General features: G+C 34.0%; 1 protein-coding gene across 4 annotated transcripts in view; it reads right to left on the reverse strand.

Annotated features, from left to right (window-relative positions):
• Positions 1–22,963, reverse strand: part of VPS13B (vacuolar protein sorting 13 homolog B) — a 669,566-nt gene that overhangs the window by 344,539 nt on the left and 302,064 nt on the right. For all 4 annotated transcript variants that reach the window (XM_024572260.3, XM_024572257.3, XM_045181664.2 and 1 more), the window contains 2 exons: positions 18,434–18,654; positions 6,092–6,295 (listed from right to left, as the gene is read on the reverse strand). In XM_024572260.3, the coding sequence (XP_024428028.2) occupies positions 6,092–6,295; positions 18,434–18,654 (425 nt within the window). The remainder of the gene's footprint in view (positions 1–6,091; positions 6,296–18,433; positions 18,655–22,963) is intronic.

Raw genomic sequence — 22,963 nt, forward strand, 5'->3', positions numbered from 1 at the left:
TTACTAATTCTATTTTTCTGTCTGAAAGGTTACTATAGACACTAAACACACTACTCTTGTTTCCTTTTTTCCCCTTTGTACCCACATTCTCTGCCAAATCTTAGAAATGTGCTTGAACAAATTGGGGGATAATATTAAGTGTCACTATAATTCTAGACTGTCACTAGCACAAAGCAAATAACATTGAAATGTCAGAAATGTGTTCTTCTGAGTTAGAAAATCAGTACTGAATTAAGTATCTTTAAAGATTCTGAATTCGCTTTCTTTCCTCCAACCCCCTAGTTTTTATACCGAATGCCTCAGTTACCAACATATTTCAACAGGTAAAGAAAAATTAAAATAGCACATCTGGTATTACGTTAGTTTTGAAATGATTTTTCAGATCCAAGTCAGATAAGATGCATATAATTTCTTCAGGGTAAAATTATTTCATTAAAAGTTAATCAACGCTTGTACATCAATGTTCACAACAGTATTATTCATTATAGCCAGATGGCAGAAACAATCCAGATGTCCATCAACAGATCAATGGATAAACAAAACATGTTATACACAACCATTGAAATATTGCTCATCCATAGACAGGAATGAAATTTCGACATGCTACTACATGGGTGAACCTTAGAAACATCACACTAAGTGAAACAGGCCATACACAAGAGGACAAATACTGTACGATTCCTCTTATATGAGGTACCCAGTATAGGCATATGCATAGAGACAGAAAGTACAAGAGGTTATCAGGAACAGGGTTGGGAAAGTGGGAGGATGGGGAGTCATCATTACAATGAGTGCAGAGTTTTAGTTTGAAATGATGAAAAAGTTCTAGAGATGAACACTGCTTATGGCCAGACAACTCTGTGAATATACTTCACTGCCGCTAAATTGTGCATTTAAAAATGGTTAAAACAGTACATTTTATGTACTTATATCTTACCACAAAAAGAAATCACTGAAAAAGTTAATCAATGGTATTGTGAACCCAATATAATTTGTACAAGGCAGAGTAAGAAAAAAATTAAGATTCAAAAAATCAGTTCTTAGTACTTAATGATGTTAAAAGAAATTTTAAACCAAGCAACACAGCAGACTAAGCTGAAATGAACATTTCCCTGTTCCACTACAAAAGCAAAGAAATTCTGGATAAAATACAATAAGCATTTGTTTTAACACATAAAAGTGCTGTATGTCTTTTCTTTTCTCCACTGTTTTCCACCCTTTGTGCCTGACAGGGTAACCTATATGAACCATATATATTAATACTCTTGGCTCTGGTTTCTGGGTGGTTTCAGCTAATGAGGAACAGTGGCAGGACAAAGGAATGAGGGAGAAGAATGAAGTCAAGGCATTTTTATTCCCTGTTCTGATAATCTCTCCCTCCCTGGCTGTGAGATTATTAGTAGCAAGGACATCCCAGAACTGCTAGATCCAGATTATCGCACCATCTCCTGTGGTTTCCCTTCCCAGTCAGCACCTTTGTCCTTTTATTAAAGTCTCTTAAAACTGCAGGATTTAAGACGGAGTATCTTTTTCTGATTAACACAATCGCCAAACTTGAAATGAGAGCAAATCTCGAAGAGTCAGAAATGAAGAGGAAACAGTCAGGGCAGTGTGTGGAAACTGAGTTCATGGTGGCAAATGGGAGTGTCCAGCTCAGGTCAGGGTTAGGGGCTGAGCGATGGCATTCAGATACTGGAGACCAGGCTTAGAGCCTGAGTTATCAAGTGTCCTTTGCATAAGGCTTGGAGCCCAAAAGAGATGCTTCTACAGCAAAAGGGACGATCTACTTGAGGCTTCCCCAGACTGAAGCCTAGATGCTTTCTATACAGGGTCCCAAAGGGGTGAGGGAACAAGAAAGAAAACCCCAACAATTCTCACTCTGATCTGCTGGCAACACTCACTGAGGGGATTAGAAATAGCTAAAAAGGACTTAGTAAACTGGAAGAAAGAAGGGAATTGAGGAAATAACTAGGAAGAAAATACTGAGAGCTAGTGAGAGTGGTGGGTGGGGGGAGAGGAAACAGAAAAACAGTGGTTCAAAGACGAAGAAAATGAGATGGACAACACCAAGTGGTTGAGTAATCATTGCCCCATGTGACTTATATGTTCTCAAAAACCTACTGGGGTCAAACAGTTACGTAATTTCAGGTTAACTTCATTTTCGTCTTAACCCTGGCTGCATAAAGAGACTCTGACACACTAAATAAATGATTTCCCACAGTACCCCTATGCTGCCATGACACTATTTTGTTATAGTGGAGAGGGGATATAATTATAAAATAATTTAAATGTAACAATTTTACCTAAATTCATCAATACTCTGTTATTGGGGTAATAATAAAAATACTAAGAACATATTAATCAAAGAAGTACAACTCTGAACTCCCTAATTAGCATGCTGAGATATCATTGGATGTGTCACAACTACACCGAGACATGATTTCTCTTGGCCCTTGGGAGAGGCCTGGCGTGAATGATGCTTTTAATGACTTAGAGCTTTTCCTGACTACTCCAGATACAGATACCACTTTCTATGTAAGCAAATAACATGAAAACCATAGGAAAGCACAGCTATAACTAACCACAAAATATATACTGTATAGTTCTGTTACTTACATAATAGTGTTGCTCATAGAATGTCTTCTCATAATCAAAAGACTATTAAGACATAATTATCAAGAGAAGCAAAGGGATGCTAGAACTTTCCAGGAACACCATGACCAAATGGGCAAAAGGCTTTTGAATGGATTAAAACAAAACCTATGCATATACTCTCCCTATTACCCTCCCCAGCCCCATTCATTATTTTCTCCAGGGAGAGAACAAGTTTTATTTCCATTCAGCAAGTAACACATTTAAATATTCAAGCAAATTCATCAAAATTACAAAAATATTTTTAAGTGTAAATTCGAAGGATCACAGTAACATACCTACCATGTTGGAACTCAACAAGAATGAAAATTACAAAGGTCATCACACACTGTTCTAACAACACTATAAACACAGGGAAATGAGAAATGTAAGCTTGGGCACAACTCTTGAATTCAGGATGAATTAAAAAATCACAGATTGAGTCACAGATAAAACAGTTACAGGAGAAAACAATGACTATATTTTCTGATGTCATCATTGCCTGGCTAATTCTCAAAGAGGTTAAATTTAAACACGGATGCATACATAGTTAAACTGGATCTCCACATAAATATTTTCTTGAGAACAAGAGAAACATGAAGTATTCAATACATGGATACCTCTTACAGGAGTAAGGTTAGATCAAAGCCTTAACATTGATCATCATTTTCCAACTGTCTTCACAAAAGTCTTCCTCCCCTTTGTGGAAAACAAACCAGCTAACTAATTTTAAGATATTTCTCAGGAAATAAGCTTCTCATATGATTGTGGGTTTCAAATCCATATTGGACTACTAGCAATCACCTCTTTTCTTGACCATACTATGTAAACTAGAGAAGAGGGTGCATTTTGAAAATATTTGCTACTTCCCCCCCTAACTCTGTTACCTTCTGGAAACTATTTTACATAGTCTTTCCTGAAATTAACAAATGAATTTTCTGTGTTAAGATTCTTTCACTTTCAGATCTTTTCATACAGATCAAATCAAATCCACGGCTAACAGGAAACTAACAAATCCACTAGGAGCACTTTCATTATATATCTTTATAACCTGATTTTTAAGAAGTCTTCAACATTCTCATTTTAAATTAATTACAATGGTGTAAGGAACTTATCGATAAAATCAGAATTAATTTTTTAAGTGACTGAGAAAATAACTCTCTTTGTTAATCTCTCCCTTTCTTAATTTCCTCACTTCGGCTAAGGAAGACACCCTTCTTCAAGTCTATTATATTTATTATATGCCTACTAAGCCACAACTGTTACTAATGTCTTAAACATTTTTGAAGATCCATCTCAAATGTTACTTCCTCTGCAAAATACCCATCGCTCCAGAGAATGAATGTGTTAATCATTCCTCTATATCTACAGGGCACATTTGCCTCTATTACATCTCAGAGCAGGGCCATCACGTCCTTTTGAGGAGGTGGTCACTGCGCAGTTCTAGACAGGGCCATTCATACCGCTTTTTGAGAGAATGGCAGTCCCTAGATATATGACCAAAAGGAGTGGCCATTCCATATAAATCCTGTCTTTTCTGGACTTGCAGTGTTTTTTAAATGGTTCTTTCCAAAAGACACTGCCAAAATAGGTAGTCATGCTCATATTGACATCCCAGAAAATACAGTACTTAGCAAAAAAATTGAATAATGGAACACTCTCCTTCCTCTGCTGAAATGTCTCTGAGATTTAACTTCACTTGTCAATTTCACTTCTACTACCCTTGTCCAGCGATTTATCATCGCAAGCTTTGATTGCTCTACCGAAGTATTTCACCAAATGTATTCTATGCAATGCTCATGAGCCGGCTCTGACAAAAGGGTCTGCGGTTAAACAAGTTGGAAACTACAGCACTCGATGAAGTTAAATAGTTTTCTTTACTACGGGAGCTTTTGTATTCTATCAACACTAGGCATCTCCAAGAAAGAATTCACTGCTTTTACCCTAGAAGGGATGTACCCCCTTGACTTCATAAAGGCACATTGCTAGATTCTACACCTATGCTTCATTTGGCAGGTATAAGTGGGGGGAGGAATCCCACTGTTTAGATCACTGTGTTTAAGATTTGGAATGAGCAGGGATCTTTAAGTTGTTTGTGCAGAGGTCAACCAGCTCTATTACAAAATGTGTTAAAGGCTCAAAACAAGTTTAAAAAAAGTCCTTTTTACTGAACATGTTTAATAATTTACAAGAAAAAAGAAATTAACACCCCTTTACTTGACCCTTTTTCACATTCTGTATTTTGTCAATAGCTTTGTTTCCAGAGGAAATTATACCTTTATACAAAACAAAAACATAACTTCTATCTCCATCTATTTATAGTATTTCTCAGAGATAAAAGTTCACGCCTCTAGGTGGGTGTTTTAAAAATGTATTAGGGTGTTTTTGTTGACTCAGTGATTGGGTGTCACTATTGGCATTTCAGGGTTAGAAATTAGGGAATCAAGAGATCCTGTGATAAATGGGAAAGTCCTGAGAACTAAAGACTATCTCACAGACATTCACATAACTAAAAATCCTGTTTATAAAATTTGGGCATTGAATTGAATTCTGTTTTAAACCTAACCACATTTTTTGGCATTCTGCTCAATTTTATTATACACTAAGAGTTCCAGAAATGCAACTACTGAAATGAAGGGAAAACTAAATTTTGTTTTGTTTGAAACTTTACCAAGAGTTTGCCACTATTTCAGAAAAATCACACCACCAACAACAATAACACTTGTGGTATTTAATATAGAGTTGTATATTTGGAACAGTTACACTCACAGTAATTATATGTACTTGACTACGTCATTATGTCTTTTAATGGAGTTATGCCAGAGTATTTATATATTGAAATATATATTATTGTGCCTTAAATTACTTTCTGTATACTTTATATAAATATTACATATATTTGAAATTATATGTATATGTAGTTTATTTTATATTTTCATTTCAGGATAGTAAAGAAAGCCTTATAAAATGTTTGTTACCAAAAAGGAACACTGGCATGTTGGGTGAGTTTAGGATGTTAAAATGAAAAGAAAAGCTTTCGTGATCAGAAGAAAGAGGACTTTGTGCCTAACAACTGAAAAGCACTGAGCTAAAGATACCAGTAACGCAGGTTGAAAAGAGGGGCAGAGGCAGAGAGGGGAGGGGGTGGGGAAGCAGGAGGCCCGTCTTCCCTCAGCTCCAAGTTTCCATACTTCTAAAGACACGTTCCCTGTGTCTCCATTTTTACCATTTCACGGCACCCCCACTGCCCTGAACTTCCCACTACCTACTGAACTTTATTACACACTTGGACCTAGAAGGAACGGTAAATCCACAGCCACTGCTACCACATCTCCTCATGGGCCTTCTGAACCTGCCAGCTTCCACAGAGCTGAGGTCCTCTTCACTCTCTATCCTGACACAAAATTCTGTGCTATGTATCACCCTTCATTTGGTACCAGGATTTTCCGGAGACACTCACCTCTGTTGTGGTTCCGACGTCTGCAGACGGGCTGCACGTGCTGGTGTCTGGAGGAGCTGTGCCTACACTGCTCCTGACGGGAGAGCTAGGGCCGGGCCCCACCATGGTCTCTGGGTAGGGCGAGGAAGGACTGAGGCTGCCCCTCTTCTGAATCTTATTCCACACTTTGTTCATGATGTCAGTTAGCTCATACAGGAGCTGCACCTGACAAGAGGGGAAAAAAAAGGGAAAACAAGTCTTTCAACTTCTAGCCACAATTGACTACATGTGAGAAAATAAAACAAGTCTAGGGAAACAAGAATATATGAAAAAAATCTTTTTCAACCAATGGATCACTGATCATGATATTATGTCACAAACTATAATCTATGATATATGTTATATATTATCATGAATATTTTATCACACTGATTTTGATGAGAGCTACAGAGAAAAAAATTCACATAAAATTTATAACTTTAAGCATTTCATCATCATTTGAATTTGAAACAGATATAATGCATATATTTACACTTGAAATTTGCCTCATTCACAATATGATGTTTTAGAAGCAATTCAGCATTTTTTAGCAAATAATGTTACTATGATAATAATGCTAATATAACAAGTAATTCTGGGACAGTAGTTTTCTTTTAATATAGGAATAAAGCAAACACAAAGAAATGCCTCTTAACAGAGGTCAGAATCAAAATTAGAAATCAAATGTACCTTAGTAAATATGATTATTTAGTGTTTTATTAAATAATTAACATCCTTATTTCTTAATGATTCCCACATTTAAACTCACTCTATTTCTCTAGGGAATATATCTGAAACTGGTTTTCTTGCCTAGCAAAATAAAGTGAAAAAGAATGTTATAACATAGAATAATAAAAGGAAAATGTTACATATGAAGCTTTTCTGCAGATGAAGAACATAAACCATCCAACCTACTATTCCTCTTGGATTTGTCATTCCAATATTCAGAGAAAAAAAATGTTTAACTTGCACATTGTTTGACCAAGTTCTAAGATATTTACACAAGATTTCATAAATAAGCATTAATCATGGAATTTGTATGACAACATATTGCCATATACTGTATAAAACAAGCCCAGGGAAAAAATGCAAACATGATATATAAGCAAATCCACAGCTGTATACCATATTCTGCTTGCCATTTAAAAAAAAAAAAGGAAAATTCTTATATTTATAAAAAGTTTCAGCCGCAGGACACATCCAGATGATAAAGCTGGCTTCCTACAGGGGCAGAACAGATGCATAAAAACAATGTTGTCAATCCTTATTTGATATAAAACAGTACCGGGCTAAAGTTTTCTCCTGCTTTTTGTGTGATGAAGTCTCAAATCTCTGGTTATAGCTCTTTTTGTCAAAAAAAAAAAAAATCTAATAGCTAGAGATCTTACAAAAAACGTTAGAAAACTTTTAGTTTAAACTCTTTTGTAATTCATAATCATGAATAAGTTCTCCCTAAAAAGAAACAATGTTGTTAAAACCAAATTTTAAAAAATTATTATTCTACTTTTTCTTAAATAATTAGAACTGACGAATAAGGAAAGCATAAACCAAAGAAACAGGTTCTAAATATTTCTAAGGACATAAGGTTTATTTACTTAAGGGACTGATGCAGCTTTATTGTCACTACTTCTGATTTTAACTATTACAATTAAATAATCATATATGAATGTCACCAAGTATATTGTGTACTTAACATGCCAAACTCTGACATAAATTTTAAATGTACTTTTATTTTCGAAGAAGAGAGTTGCTATCACAGAATGGAGACCAAAGAAGAGAGTTGCTATCACAGAATGGAGACTTCCAAAAATCAAAGGTTTATGAAAAACTTGAAGATAAATGTTTAACTCATATCCATAAAACTGTATTAAAAACTATGCCACTTAAAGCCACAATGAGCTACCACTACCCATCTATTAAAATGTCTAAATTAAAAAGCTTAACCATACCAAGTACCCGTGAGAATACGAGCAACTGAAACTCTCATTTACTGTTGACAGAAATGCAAAATATGGAACACGGTTTGGCAGTTTCTGAAAACGACGAACACCCTCCATATGATCCAGCCATCTCACTTCCAAGTGTTTCTCCAAGAAAAATAAAAGTCTGTGTCTACATAAAGATTTGTATACAAATATTCGTATTTATTTATAATAGTCCAAAACTAGGAAAAAATATCAAATATTCATCAATAAACATCGTGTGGTATATCCACACAACAGAATAATACTTAGCAATGAAAAGAAATAAACTATGGGTCCATGTTTTTGCATGAACCCAAAATAATTATGCTGAATAAAAGAAGATAGACAAAAAAGAGAGAGAATGAGAGACTATAACTGTGATCCCATTTACATAGAATCCATGCAAGTGACAAATATACGACAGAATCAGTGGTTGCATGCAACGGGAAAGTGGGAAAGCAGGCCTACGAATGGGCACAAAGAAACTTTTGAGGATGACGGAAGTATTCGTTATCTTGATTATGGGGCTAGTTTCATGGGTGTACTTATGTCAAACCTAATCAAAAAAGATGTATATTTTTATTATATTTAAGTATACCCCAATAAAACTTTTTTTTGTTTTGCAATTGCAGCGATGATTTATTGGCTAACACTGATAATGCCATGGGACTCCACAGTGTACACAATTCAACCACATACAGCTGTGCCGTCCGGTACAGTAATCACCAGGACCGGGTGGCTACGGAGCACTTGATATGTGACCAGCCCTGATTGATAACAGACAAAAGCACAAAATACAAAGTCGACTTAGAAAACTTAGTATGAAAACAGAATGTAAAATGTCTCATTAATAACACCCCAATAAAACTTTTTAAAAAGTCTCTTAAAAATGAGCATCATAGAGACAGTTTTATATGAATTATGTGTGCAAATAATTGACTATCAATAATATTTTGAGTGTCAAAAACTGAATATCAAAAATGTAACATTTTATTGTTTAAAAATTAATTTCACATACAGTTTCCCACTTCATTTCTGACCATTCAGAAAGGAGACTTAATTGGACTGGAGAGGCGGAGATAAACCTCAAAGAGATACATTCCTAGGTGGGTAGAGAAAACCATTGCTGACAAAAGAACAGTAAGAGCAAAAGCCACGTGCAGATAAAGATCAACATAGGATGTAGGGGCAATGGAAAGTTCTATTCAGTAATGAAGAACTTGTTGTACAGAGCATTAGCAGAAAGAGCTGTCATACAGGTAAAGAGGAAAAAGAAAAACCATGGATACACAATGTCAATGTAAACCAAAGAGAAATGGAATTTCAACAAGCAATTACTGATCTGTTTCGAACAAGGCAAAGAGCTCTACATGATTACAAATTGTAAAAGGCTATTTCATTTTGCATGCAGGTTGTTACTAATCATTAAAACTCAGTTTCAAAAGAAAAATATTTTGCCAAAAAGATACCTTTTCATTAGAGCATTACATTTATGCACTGTACTTACCCATATCTAACTTTGTGTAAAATCTAACTATGAAAATCAGGGGCTCAGAGAAATCACTAACAAGTACCGTATTTTGCCATGTATAATGTGCTCCTGTGTATAATGTCCACCCACGTTTTTGTGCACATCATACACTGGATTATTATACCCATGGTATGTGATCATTATACCCATGTTTAGTGTGCATTCTTATATTTCCCTCAAAAATTGGGGCAAAAATGTATGCATTATACATGGCCAAATACGGTAAGTGGTTCAAGAATACAAATCCAGTTTTTTCTGTACTCAATGACTGTTTTTAGACAGCAATGCCAAATTCCACTGCCTTGGTAAAAATGGAGCATAGCTTACAGCAATGCAACTATGGATAAATGAATAGGAAAGATGAATGAAACCCATTCTTTCTCTAGTTCCACATACTTATACCCCAAAAATGTAAAGATAATTTTGTTACTAGAAGAGAATATATATCCATTTATTGGCTAAGAGAAAATTGAAATTGTATTATATTAAAGAGAGGACTTTATAGGCTCATTTAATTTTAGAATGAACACAATTTTTAAAGTCTGAGAGATTAGTGTCTAAAGACATTAAAGAGCATTAGATAACTTTGATAAAACAGTGAAAATGGTGGGAAGAGTTGATGAAAACCATTCTTAGGGGAGAAAACTGAATATTCAACCAGGTTAAATATTTATTGTGTCCAAGGCCCTTAAATGGCATTGAGTTCTAGGAACTGACATAGTAGTTTAGGTCTCTGTAGTTGATATAAAGAACTACAGCTGTGTCCAACATAATGAATTTTCTCCATGCCTGCCTACGTATAGAGCCAGCACTGTATTTTAAAGTATAGAAATTACTTGAAGCCTCTGTGTCAGAGCAATAATGAACCAAATTAATTAATGTACAGATATCAACATTTATGATATCACTCTAATGGATAAACAAAAGAATGGTATGTAATATTTAAGTGGGAATTGTTTCTCTGAAATGGAATCAACAAGCTTTTACAATGACTACAATCTAAAGCTCCCAAAGCTCTGATAAAATACTCAAAGGCTACTACTGTTGGGTATTTACACTTTTGGGGAAAAGGCTCATAGGTTTTATCAGATCCTCAAAAAGTCCAGGGCACAAAAAAACACCAGAAGTACTGTCCTTCACAAAAACACATAAAACATAAGCAGATGGATTAATAAGCAACCATTCATGAAAGAGAAGTTTACTTTGAGTCATTAACCTTAAAAGAAAAAATAGAAACAGTGAAAGAAATTTTAGGATCCTATATACATGGGATGTTTCTATTTTATGGGCTCACAATACTCATTTTGTAACATAGGACACATAGAAAGTAAAGAGACAGCTATATGTCACAAAGATAGATTAAACATTTTTGGCACAAGATTCTATAAAGTTTAAAGGCAAATTACTGGCTTATAGATATAGGGTTTATATTTATAGAGTATAAGGGAAGCTCTTCAAACTGCTCAGAAATTTAACAGAAAAACTGGGTAAATGATAAGAATTATCAATTCATAAAACAGCAAATTCACTGGCCAATAAACATTTACAAACTGCTCAATCATATCAGTAATAAGGAAAATACAAATTAATGTAAGTATGAATTGTCAACTCACAAAGAAGCAAACTCAACGGCTAATAAACATTTGAAAGATGCTCAAACATCTGGTTTCATTTCCTTTCAGCATGAAGAACTCCCTTAGGATTTCTCTCAGTTCAGTTCTATTGGTGATAGATTCATTTATGTGAAAATTGAAAATGTCTTTATTTAGTCTTCATTCATAAGTATTATATTTTATTAAAAATTCTGGATTAAAAGGCTTTTACAGCTTTTTTCATAATTTAAAAATGTTGCTCTTTTGACCTCTAGTTTCTTAGAAGTAAGCGAAAAGTTAAATCTTGGTTCTCCTGTATGGAATGCATCATTTTTCTCATGGTACTGTCAAGGTTTGCCCTTTATCAGGACTTTGAACAGTTGGATTATGATGTGTGTAGGCACTGCCTTCTTCATGTGTTTACCTTATTCCTCTTTGTTTCCTTCATTTCTGGCTTACACGTAGTAATAAATATTCATTGAATTCACGGGTGGGGGGGGGCAAGCCATTGCAATTTTGACAGAATCCAGAGGGGAGTCTGGAAGCATATGCCACTGCAACCCCTCACAAGGAAGAGGTTTATTTGGAGTCTCATGTTTTATCATTAAAATTTAGGTTAATCTGTTGCACCAAGATAGAAAAAAGCATTAACTCGTTACTAAATCTTTGAGTACACATTGTTCTTCAAAGTGCTATACTGTTTTGTGGCTTCCTCTTCTTTCAGGGATACACTACATCCCACCAGGGATATTCAGACCAATTTATGAAGAGGCTCTCAAATTTTATATCAGAATCAATCTAAACTAACAAAATGGCACTCATATAGGATATCAGAATTTCCAAAGTTTTTCCATAAATATCTCAAACTTCCCCAAATCTTGTGATCAGTTTTGGTTATAGCAGCTGGTAACAATTTAACAGTAATTGGTTTATGAGGAATTATCAAGAAGATAAAGTGAAATTAAGTGAATAGACAGGAATTATTAGTTTTTGAGTCAAAGTGATTCTCAGGGATAAGCCTTAGAATCTGCGGAGCAGCAGCCAGGGAGGCAGGTGATGGGAAGAATGGACAAAAGGAGGGAGGAGACTCAGAAAAATACCAGGCCTAACATAAGATCTATCTATGTGATGACTTTGCTCAAAAATGATTTATATTTAAACAACAACAAAATCTGAGCTTAGTTCCAAACAAGGTAAACATCTAAGGAAGATATCCCAGAGCTCTAGTTTTGAGCCAAGTATTACATTTACTGTGATTCCAGACAAATCACAATATTAAGAATCTCCAAAGGAAGAAAAAAAAAATTAAGATTGATAATAGTGGAGTTCCAGGCTATAACAACAATGGTAACAGAACTTAGTTGCAGCTGGGATGGCTAGAGATAAGCACGCAGAGTAGGATAATCCTCCCAAGGCTATAATGATATTTCATATATCCCTAAATTATAAAATCTCTGGGAGACAACTTCAAGTTGATCATACTGCAATTAAGCTACCACTACATATAAACTATGAATACTTTTTTCTATTATCTCCGAAATATCCTTCATATAACTTCATAATTTGTCCTATTACTTCCTCCTTCTTCCCTTCCCCCCACCCTGCCTCCAGACAACAAGGAACTGGCCCTCGGTCACAATGCAGCAGTTTGCATATTCTAACATTTATACAAATGGAATTATTCAGGAAGTACTCCCTTCGATCTGGCTTCCTTCACTCCGCATGAGTGTGTTGTTCATCTAAAATGTTGCATTTTACCAGCAATTCAGTCTGTTTACGGATGAGTAGTTTTACACTGTATGCATAGGCCATATTTAATTATTCACCTGCTGATGAACATTGGGGTTGTGTTCAGTTTTGGGCTGCACAAACGAAGCTGCTAAGTCCATCTGTGGGGACATAAATTTTTGTTCCTCTGAGGAAATACTTAAGGAGAAATGGCTGTGTCCTTGGACAAGTGCATGCCCCCCACTCCAGGAATTTCTAAGTTGTTTCTAAAGTTGTTATAATTTTTACATTCCTACCAGCTGCAGGATTGTAAAAGAGTTCAAGATGGTCCATGATACTCAAGTCTTTTTTTTTTTTTTTCCTTTTAGCCAATCTAATAGATGCAGACAAGTTTTGTGTTTCCCTGATGAATAATTACATTGTGCGTCTTTTCATGTCCTTATTGACCAGTCCTCTACTTTACGTGGTGAATATCCATTCAAATCTCTTCCCCGTGACTTGTCTTTATATTACTTTATTGTTCTTTGTCTCAACTTATTGATTAGAAAAGATTCTTTAAATATTCTAGACAACAGTTTGATAAATGTGTTGCAATTACTTTCTCCAAGTGTGCTTTCTGCTACCTTAACACGCCTTTCCAAGAGAAAATGTTTTTAAACTTGATTATGCCCAGTATTTTTTAATCTTCCAATCTATAAATTTGTATATCTCTCCAGCAGTAGTTTGTGGTTTCAAGGTAGAGATCTTTGACATATGTTAGAATCATTTGTTCATGTTTCTTGGCACCAATGTAAATGCAACTGATCTCATTCCATTTTATAATTGTTTGCTAGTAGTACATAAAAATACAATTGATTTTTATACATTAGCCTTATCTCCTTCCACATTGATAAATTTGTTTATTAGTCTTAGTGGTAGTCTCTTAAGAGTCCTCTAGGATTTTCTATAGAGGGTTGGGCAAAATTAGGCTTATAGTTGTTTGTATGGGAGATAAAACAGTAATTAGTAAATAATACTACAAGAATAAACTCTGTTTCGCATACTCACAACCATAAACCTATTTTCCTCCACCCTGTATTTTATTATATGCAAATAGTAAACATTTTCCTTATTTTCTTATCTTTATGCCTTTAATTTCTCTTGCCTGGTTCATTGCAATGGCTATGAACTCTGGTATGATATAGAACAGCTGGTGAAAGCAGTCATCCTGGACACTTTCCTGATCTGTGGGAAACGATTCGGTATCTTACCATTAAGTATGATATACGCTTTCTCATATATTTCCTTCATGAGTTTGAAAAAGTTCTCTAATACTTGTAATTTACTGAGTTTTTATCACAAATGAGTGTTAAATTTTGCCAAATGTTTTACATACATTATATTGAGATTATCATATAATTTTTCTCCATTGTTTTCTTAATACGATGGGTTGACTGAATGATGAATACTGAACTTGTATTTCTAAGATAAATCCTACTTGATCTTTATGTATTATCTTTTTAATATATTACTATATTAATTTGCTAATATCTGGCTGGGAATTTTTATATCTATTTACATGAGGGAAACTGATGTTTAATTCCATTTGCAAAGTCTTGTTCAGGATTTGGTAACAGGTTTATGCTGGCTTCATAAAACATTTTGGGCAGGAATCCTCCATTCTTACATCTGGGAAAAATATCAGTAAAAAACATTATCATTTTTCCTTTCTTACTGAAACAATTCACCCACTTGGGCCTGAAGATTTCTATATGGGAAAATTTTTGATACCACATTCAACATCTTTTAAAAGATATATATAAGTATTCTGATTTTCTATTTCTTATTGTATCATTTTTCTACAGTTCTTTTTCAATAAAAACTTTTATTTCATCTAAATTGTTGCATTTGTTGCCATAGTGGATCATTAGTTTCTTATTATGTTTTTACCGTCTGTAGGATCTGTGGTGATAACTGCCCCCTTCATTCCTCCATACTGGGGGTTTGTATTCTCTTTCTCTCTCTTTCTTTTTACTGTTCTAGTCATCTCTGCTCTTTATTATTTTCTTCCTTTTACTTACTTTGGGTTTACCTTCTTCATTTCTTGGCTTCCTAAACTGGAACCTTAAGTAGATAATTTAAGCTCTTTATTCTCTTCTAAAGTAAGTATTTAATATTATGTTTCCCTGAAAACACTGCTTTAGCTGTATCCACTTTTTAATTGTCATCCAACCAAAATATTGTCTAATTTCTAAGTAATTTTGTCTTTGATTCATAGGTTACTTAAAAATATACTATTTAATGTCCAGATAATATATTATTGATTTCTAATATGACAGAGGTTAGATAATATATTAATCTTGATCTTCTTAAACATAATGAAACCATACTGTACACCTGACAAAAATGTGCATTCCACAGTTGTTGGATATAGTGTTCTGTAACTGTCAATTAGATTAAGGTGAGTTCTTAGTATTTTTCATATTTTCTATATCTCCAATTATTCATATTTTTATCTAATGGTTTTATGAATTCTTGAGAAAGATGTTATAAAAAACTCCTATTATGACTGGGGTAGTATCTATCTTTTCATATCTTCTTATCTCCAATTATTTTTCATCTAGTTGTTTTATAACAACTGAGAAATATTATAAAAATTACCTACTATGATTGCATGTTATCATAATTTTTTCATTAATTCTGTCCCTTTTTGTCTCATGTCCCTCTTTGCCTCTGGTAATATTCTTTTTACTTATGTTTATTTCATTTGATATAAAATAAGCAAACCAAGACTTCTCACAGTTTGTATGGTATACATTTTTCCAATGCATTTATTTATATACTGTTTCTTTATATTTCAAATGATTCTCTTCAGTAGTCTTGCCTTTTCGCACTCTATAAATCTTTGCTTTTTAATAGGGGTAGCTGCACCTGGGGTCAACAAAGTTTTTCTGTAAAGGGTCAGAGAGTAAATATTATAGGCCTTGTCAGCCAAATTATTCTCTGCTGCTGCTGCTGAATTCTGCAGTTGTAGCATGAGAGCAACTGTAGACAATATGTAAAAAATGGATGGCCCCAAATCTGGCCTGCAGACCTTAGTTTCAAACTCCTGGTGTAAACATTCCTAGTAAAGATCATTAACATTTAATGTGTTTATTGATGAAGTTGGTCCAGCTCCCATGATTTTATTTGATTTTTTTCTGTATCTATTCTCTATTTTTTTATCACTCTGTTACGATTTCTTGACTTCTTTTCATTTTTTAACAGATTTTATTTATTTATTTTTAGGGGGGAGGGAGAAAGAGAGGGAGAGAAACATCAATGTGTGGTTGCCACTTGCCTGCCACCTACTGGGGACCTGGCCTGCAACCCAGGCATGTGCCCTGACTGGGAATCAAACCAGCAACCTTTTGGTTTGCAGGCTGGCACTCACTCCACTGAGCCACATCAGCCAGGGCCCATTTCTTGACCTCTTTAGATTCGAATATTTTTTAGTATTTCATTTTAATTAATCTATTGGGTTTGGGTCCATCTGCTTGTATTTTTGCATATTTTCAGTAGTTATTCTAGGAGATAAATATATGTATGGATATACACGTGTGTGTGTATATATATGCATATGTAAACTTTCACAGTCCACTTAAGTTTATACTGTCCACGTAGAGTGGTATTTATAAATTGGGCAATCATATAGGTCCTTTTGGCCCATCTCCCCCTAACTTTAATGATTTTGTTAGTGTAGATAGCTAGTTATTAATAAATGAAGGGCGCAAATGGAATCTGACACTAAGCCTGATTAACTAGGGAGCTGAATAAGACAGTATGTCTGATTAAACTAGTAAGCTATAGTATTCACAGGGTCCCGGGGGGTCAGAGTCCCTAATCAATTTATCAGCAGACAATGTTCCCTCTGAGTAGAATCCATTTCGTTCTTCTTTGCTTCTGGTGGTAGCCAGACATCCTTGTAATCTCTGGCTTGTGGATGAATTAGTCCAATTTCTGCCTGCATTTTCACAAGGCACTCTTCCCCCATTGTATCTTCACATTGACTCTGTGTGTGTGTGTACATCCACAGTCCCATTTTTATAAGAAAACCAGTCACATTAGATTATGGCTTATGTCTTACCCTAATGACATCTTTTTAAACTTCATTACTTACCTCTGTAATGACCATATTGCCAGATAAGGCCACATAGTTAAATACTGGGGGTTAGGAGTTCAATGAATCTTTTGGGAGGGGACAATTCAGCCCATAACAATTTCCCTTCCTTTTGGAAATGTTTTTAAGCAAATGTTGGCAAGAGCATTCAGGAAATAATCTATGAAAGTATTAATTATTTCATAATTATTCTTTCCAATACCACTGTGGATCGTAATAGAATAATAATTATATGCATTTTATAATAAGGCAATTTTTAATATATAGCAGGTTTAATGTTTTAAACATGCACAAATAAATATAAAAATTAAACAAACTGTAGAGTACACAGTACAGGGAGAGAGAGAGGAAGAAGAGAGAGAGAAGAAAGATGGTATCAGTAAGGGGCTCTATAAGATATAGCTGAACTCACTTTAAAAAACATACTTTAAAATAATGGCTTATAACCACTAATTCTGGGATAAACATAGATTTATTATTATTGACCTGTCAGATCCAATAATACTCTAAAAAGTATTCTTTTAAAAACATGATTTCGGCCCTGGCTGCGTAGCTCCGTTGGTTAGAGAGTCGTCCTGATGCAGCAAGGTCGAGTGATCCCTAGTCGGGGCGCATGCAAGAACCAACTAACGAATGCATGAATGGGCAGAACAAGAAATCAGTCTGTCTCTCTCTCTCTCTCTCTCTCTCTCTCTCTCTCTCTCTCTCTCTCTCGCCCCCCACCCCTTGCTTCCTCTCTTTCACTAAAATCAATAAACAAAAATTAAAAAAAGTTTTCAATGAGAATACAACATTGATAAACTATATACTACAGTCTGCTTGAGGTCAAATAAACAAGTATTACGTTCTGTACAATTAATAATTGGAACAAACCTAGGTGATTCAAATTCATATTAAATTGCAAAACTGTAAAATATAACATGTTTGGCCTACACCAACCTAAATGTTATAAGATTAACAAAATGCCTTTTTAAAATAGTAAACAGTGCTTTTAAAAAAATAGTACATGTTGAGCAAAAGAAGTCCTGAGTGACAATCTGACTGAAAATTACACTTGACCACTTCAACAGACTCTTACAGTCTGATGGTAAAGCAGTTCTGCAGTGTTTAAGTATTTACATCTGCAACTGATTTCATTCCACCAGCCAAAAGATGCATTTACGCTGCCACCATTACATTTTCAGAAGAGTTTAAATTACAGTACTTGAGAGAGCTTCAAAGCAATTCTTAATCTAGCCATTCTGATCTTGATGGCCTTGTTAAAAATAATTTAGGACATTTAATAGAAAAGAAAGCCTGAAACAAAATGGAAAACAATTGTTCCTAAATCACATTATTTTACATTTCCTTTCATAAGTCAAATGTACCAACCTGGAGGTTCGAGCATTTTATCTCAAGTGACTCTAGGTCAACGTGAAGACAGACAACAAATGAATGTCTTGTATCAGGTGCTGTGGCGAGTGGTTTTTGAGATGTAACTGCTAGAGTAGAAGTACAACCCATAGGATCCACAAGGCAAAGTGTCACTTGTTTTCCAAAAAGGGTATATATGCTGAAATGATGCAAGCTGATAGTCCAAGGAAAAGCATCGCCTGATAAAGGAGACAAAAGAGGGTAGGGAAGCACACATACAAAATTGTAGTTAATTGTCACTTGATAGTAAGCTGTCTGTTGTCTAAATCTGAATTATACAACATTTATTACAGCATCATTAAAAGCAAATAATACAGTATCCCAAGACTACTGTGTTAAACAATCTGCATGCTATATTACCTTCTAAAATTGTTTATATTTGTATTTATTATAATATACTACTATATCAATAATTATACACATTGTAAACACACAGAAATGGACATGAAGGAAATGGGATAGAAATATGAACAGAAGTTCTAACCTCCTTTTCCTTCACCCTAGTGCATTGCATTGCGCAGCTACTGAAGGAGTGTGCACTACCTGAGATGTCAAGAGAACGTGTCAAATTAGGAAAATGCAATAACCTTTGCATGGATTCATTGTGATCCCAGATCTGGCCGTGGAATGAAAGAGGAAAAGAACAAACAATCTGCCATGGTCTCCTGGATGACATGCACCGGCATCATGCAAGTGCGTATTTAAAATGCAGACTCTGGTTTTTTACTTCGATCTACTTAATCAGAATCGCTGGTGGTGAGACCCGAGATACAGTTCGCAACCTGCCTGTGGGGACTTTCAAGTAGAATGTTATTCTTAAATAAAATATTCTTAGTAAAAATATAAGCATTGATAAAGTTCAGGATTAAGAGCAAAATTCCTTTCTTTCTTTTATACTGTTTTCTTACTACAGATTAATTCATTAATATAAATTTGTGAGTTAAAACCATCTTTTTTATTGTGGCTATAGGAAAACTACTTTGTGAAATAATTTTATAAGTATACTCAATTTAGAATATCTATAAGCATTTGTTACTGTGATGCCAATTTGACAGAAAATATGTTCCTTATAACTTGTATTTTGAACTTGTAATTCTACTACTACCTGTCAATATAAACTGCATAGTATAAACTTCTATTTAAGTAGCTCAATTATTTTTAAAAAATGAAAATATTTATATACATTCTAATTAGAAAGGTACTAGTACCTCACTAAAGATAATTTAGAAAACATATATGATAAAAACCAAAACCAGTCAGAATCTATCTTCTGCCCTATGACTCTCAATCATAAACCCTATTGACATTGTTAAATTTCCTTGAAGTCTTTTTCTCCCTATAGTGTTGAACATGCCCACAGAGAATTAGATCCAAGATCACATTCTAGTTTAGTTTCACATTATTTTTCAGTGCCAAGAAAAATTAAAAACCCAAAGTGAATTAAGTTTATCATACAAGAAATGTGTATATTAAAGAACTTTAAATATGCATTTGTGTCATGAAAGGTGATAATAAATGCTGCAAGGTAAATTCTCATAAATTTGAATATTCAAAATGTCTTGACCAAATGTAGTTTATAAAATTAGAATCAGAAAGTTTGAACTTGAGACTTGGAAATAAACTCACATAGTAGTCTACAATAACTTCAATGGAAACAATGAGAAATGCATAATAATATGTGGTCAGCACTGTGGTAAACTTCCTGTTTTAAGACTTAAAATATTTTGCCTCCAAGAAAAAAATGACAAACTTTAAACCATCTGTAACTAATTTTAAATTTATTTTAAAACCTATACAAAGCTCCATGCTATTTACAAAATAAAGGCTTTGCCAAATTTGTCTTAAAATATTTTGGAATAACTTGAGGTTACATATTTTAAAGCTGGTAGTGAGCTATATATAGTTTTCAAATTTTATGTTATCTAAGAAATGCTAAATGGTGGTTATCTTGAAATGAAGGGCACCATGTTTAAATTTGTTAAATTGAAAAAACAAAAATCCCAAATGATGTTGGTACTGTCTCAGATATGTGTTTCTGCTTCTACTTTGGAATCAGACCAATAAATAGATTGGGTACATCATATTCTAAGTCTTTAAAAGAACCTTTTGAGTTAATATTTTATGTCCATTTATTTAGCATGCTACTTGTCTTTTTAAAAAAGCGCAATCTACCTTAAAGATGAAGACTTAACATATAATGACAAATTCCCACAATTAAACATTATGAAAAAATATTACCAAACACAAGCCATTATCTGCACAAATATTCATTTTACACGCACATACATATACATGCACAAATAAAACCTTCCTCTTCTAATTTTTCCCTTATGCTCCACAATCCAGTATGACTCAGGCTGGTTTTTATTTCAAATATAAAAGAGGGTAATCAAGAATATTTTACTACCTACTGTGAGGGTTAACACTTTCAAGATAGATACACTATACTCCACAAATACTTATAAATGAGCCCAAATTGCTGACATTGTTTGCCAAACCACTTAGCACTTAATTAATTTAAAGACAGTTAAGTGAAGCATTCTTTAATTCTAAGTAATCTTAATTAAGTAATGGGTACTTTCATGGAATAAAGGCATTAGAAATGATAAAAAGTGTAATCAATTTTCCTAGCAGAGAACAGCTGAAATGCCTGGAGGAGAGAACAATAAAAATGAGCAACCCATAGTTTTATTTGCTCTGTAACCAAGATTCTATATTTCAAACAAAATACTGTTTTGTATCAAATAATGTGAATATTCAAGAGAATATTAACTAATCAGATCCAGCAACACATTAAAAAGATCATACAGAATGACAAAGTGGGATTTATTCTGGGGATGCAAGGTTGGTACAATATACGCAAAGCATGTACATCACATGAACAAGATGAAGGAATAAAATCATATGATCACATCAATAGATGCAGCAAAAGAATTCAATAAAATCCAGCGCCCATTTATGATTAAAAGAACTGTCAGCAAAGAAGGAATAAAGAGAACATACCTCAACATAATAAAGGCCATATATGACAAACCCAACCCAACATCATACTCAATTGGCAAAAATACTGGTGTTCCCTTTAAGATCAGGAACAAGATAGGGATGTCTGCTTTCACCTCTCTTACTCAACATAATACCTGAAGTCCTAGCCACAGCAATAAGACAAGATGATGAAATAAAAGGCATCCAATATAAAGAGGAGGAATTAAAACTGTCATTATTAGTAAATGACACGACATTGTGCATAGAAAACCCCAAAGACTCCATCTCCAAATTACTACATATAATAAATGAATTTGGCAAAGGAGGATACAAAATTAATATCCAGAAATATTAATTAAATTTGTTAAATTGAAAAAATCCAAATGAGTTTTATATAATTGATTTTTGTAATTATAATTTTTATAATTGATTTTTATATACAAATGATGAACTATCAGAATAAGAAATTAAGAAATCAATCCAATTTACTATTGGATTGCAACAACTATTGCAACAACAACAACAACAACAACAAAGGTACATAGGAATAAATTCAACCAAGGAAGTAAAAGAGAAGCACTTGGAAAATTATAAGACATTGAAGAAAGAAATTGAGGAAGATACAAATAAGTGGAAGGACATACAATGTTCATTGATAGGAAAAGTTAGCACCATTAAAATATCCATACTATCCAAAGCAATCTAGAGATTACACACAATTTTTATTAAGATACCATTGGTATATACCACAGATATAGAACAAATATTCCAATAATTTATACAGAACCATTAAAGACCCCCAAATAGCCTCAGCAATCTTGTGAAAGAAGAACACACTTGGAGGTATCACACTACCTGATATCAAACTATACTATAAGGCCAAAGTAAACAAAACAGCATGGTATTGGCAAAAGAACAGGCATACAAATTAATGGAACAAAAGAGAGACCAGAAATAAACCCACACCTTAATAGTTAATTAATATTTGACAAAGGAGCAAGAGAATTCAATGGAGTAAAGACAAGTCTCTTCAATAAATGGTGTTGAAAAAATTGGAGAGATATATGCAAAAAAAAAAAAAAAGAAACTAGAGCACCAACTTACCCCATACACAAGAACAAATCAAATGGATTAAAGATTTAAATGTATGTTGCAAACCATAAAATTCCTAGAAGAAAACATAGGCAGTAAAATCTTGGACATTTCTCATAGCAATATTTTTGCCAATATATTTCCTAGGGCAAGGGAAACTTTAAAAAAGATAAACAAATGGACTACATTAAACCAAAAAGCTTTTGCACAGCAAAAGAGAGCATCAACAATATGAAAATGGAACCCACTGAACAGGAGAACATGTATGATAATGATATATCTGGTAAGGGGTTAATTTCTAAAATATATAAAGAACTTATACAACTCAACATGAAGAAGATACACAACCCAATTAAAAATGAGAAAAGGGCCCTGACTGGTGTAGCTCAGAGGGTTGGGTGTCATCCTGCAAAC

The sequence above is a fragment of the Desmodus rotundus genome, chromosome 8 (assembly GCF_022682495.2).
Source record: "Desmodus rotundus isolate HL8 chromosome 8, HLdesRot8A.1, whole genome shotgun sequence".
In the NCBI taxonomy this organism is placed as follows: Eukaryota; Metazoa; Chordata; class Mammalia; order Chiroptera; family Phyllostomidae; genus Desmodus; species Desmodus rotundus.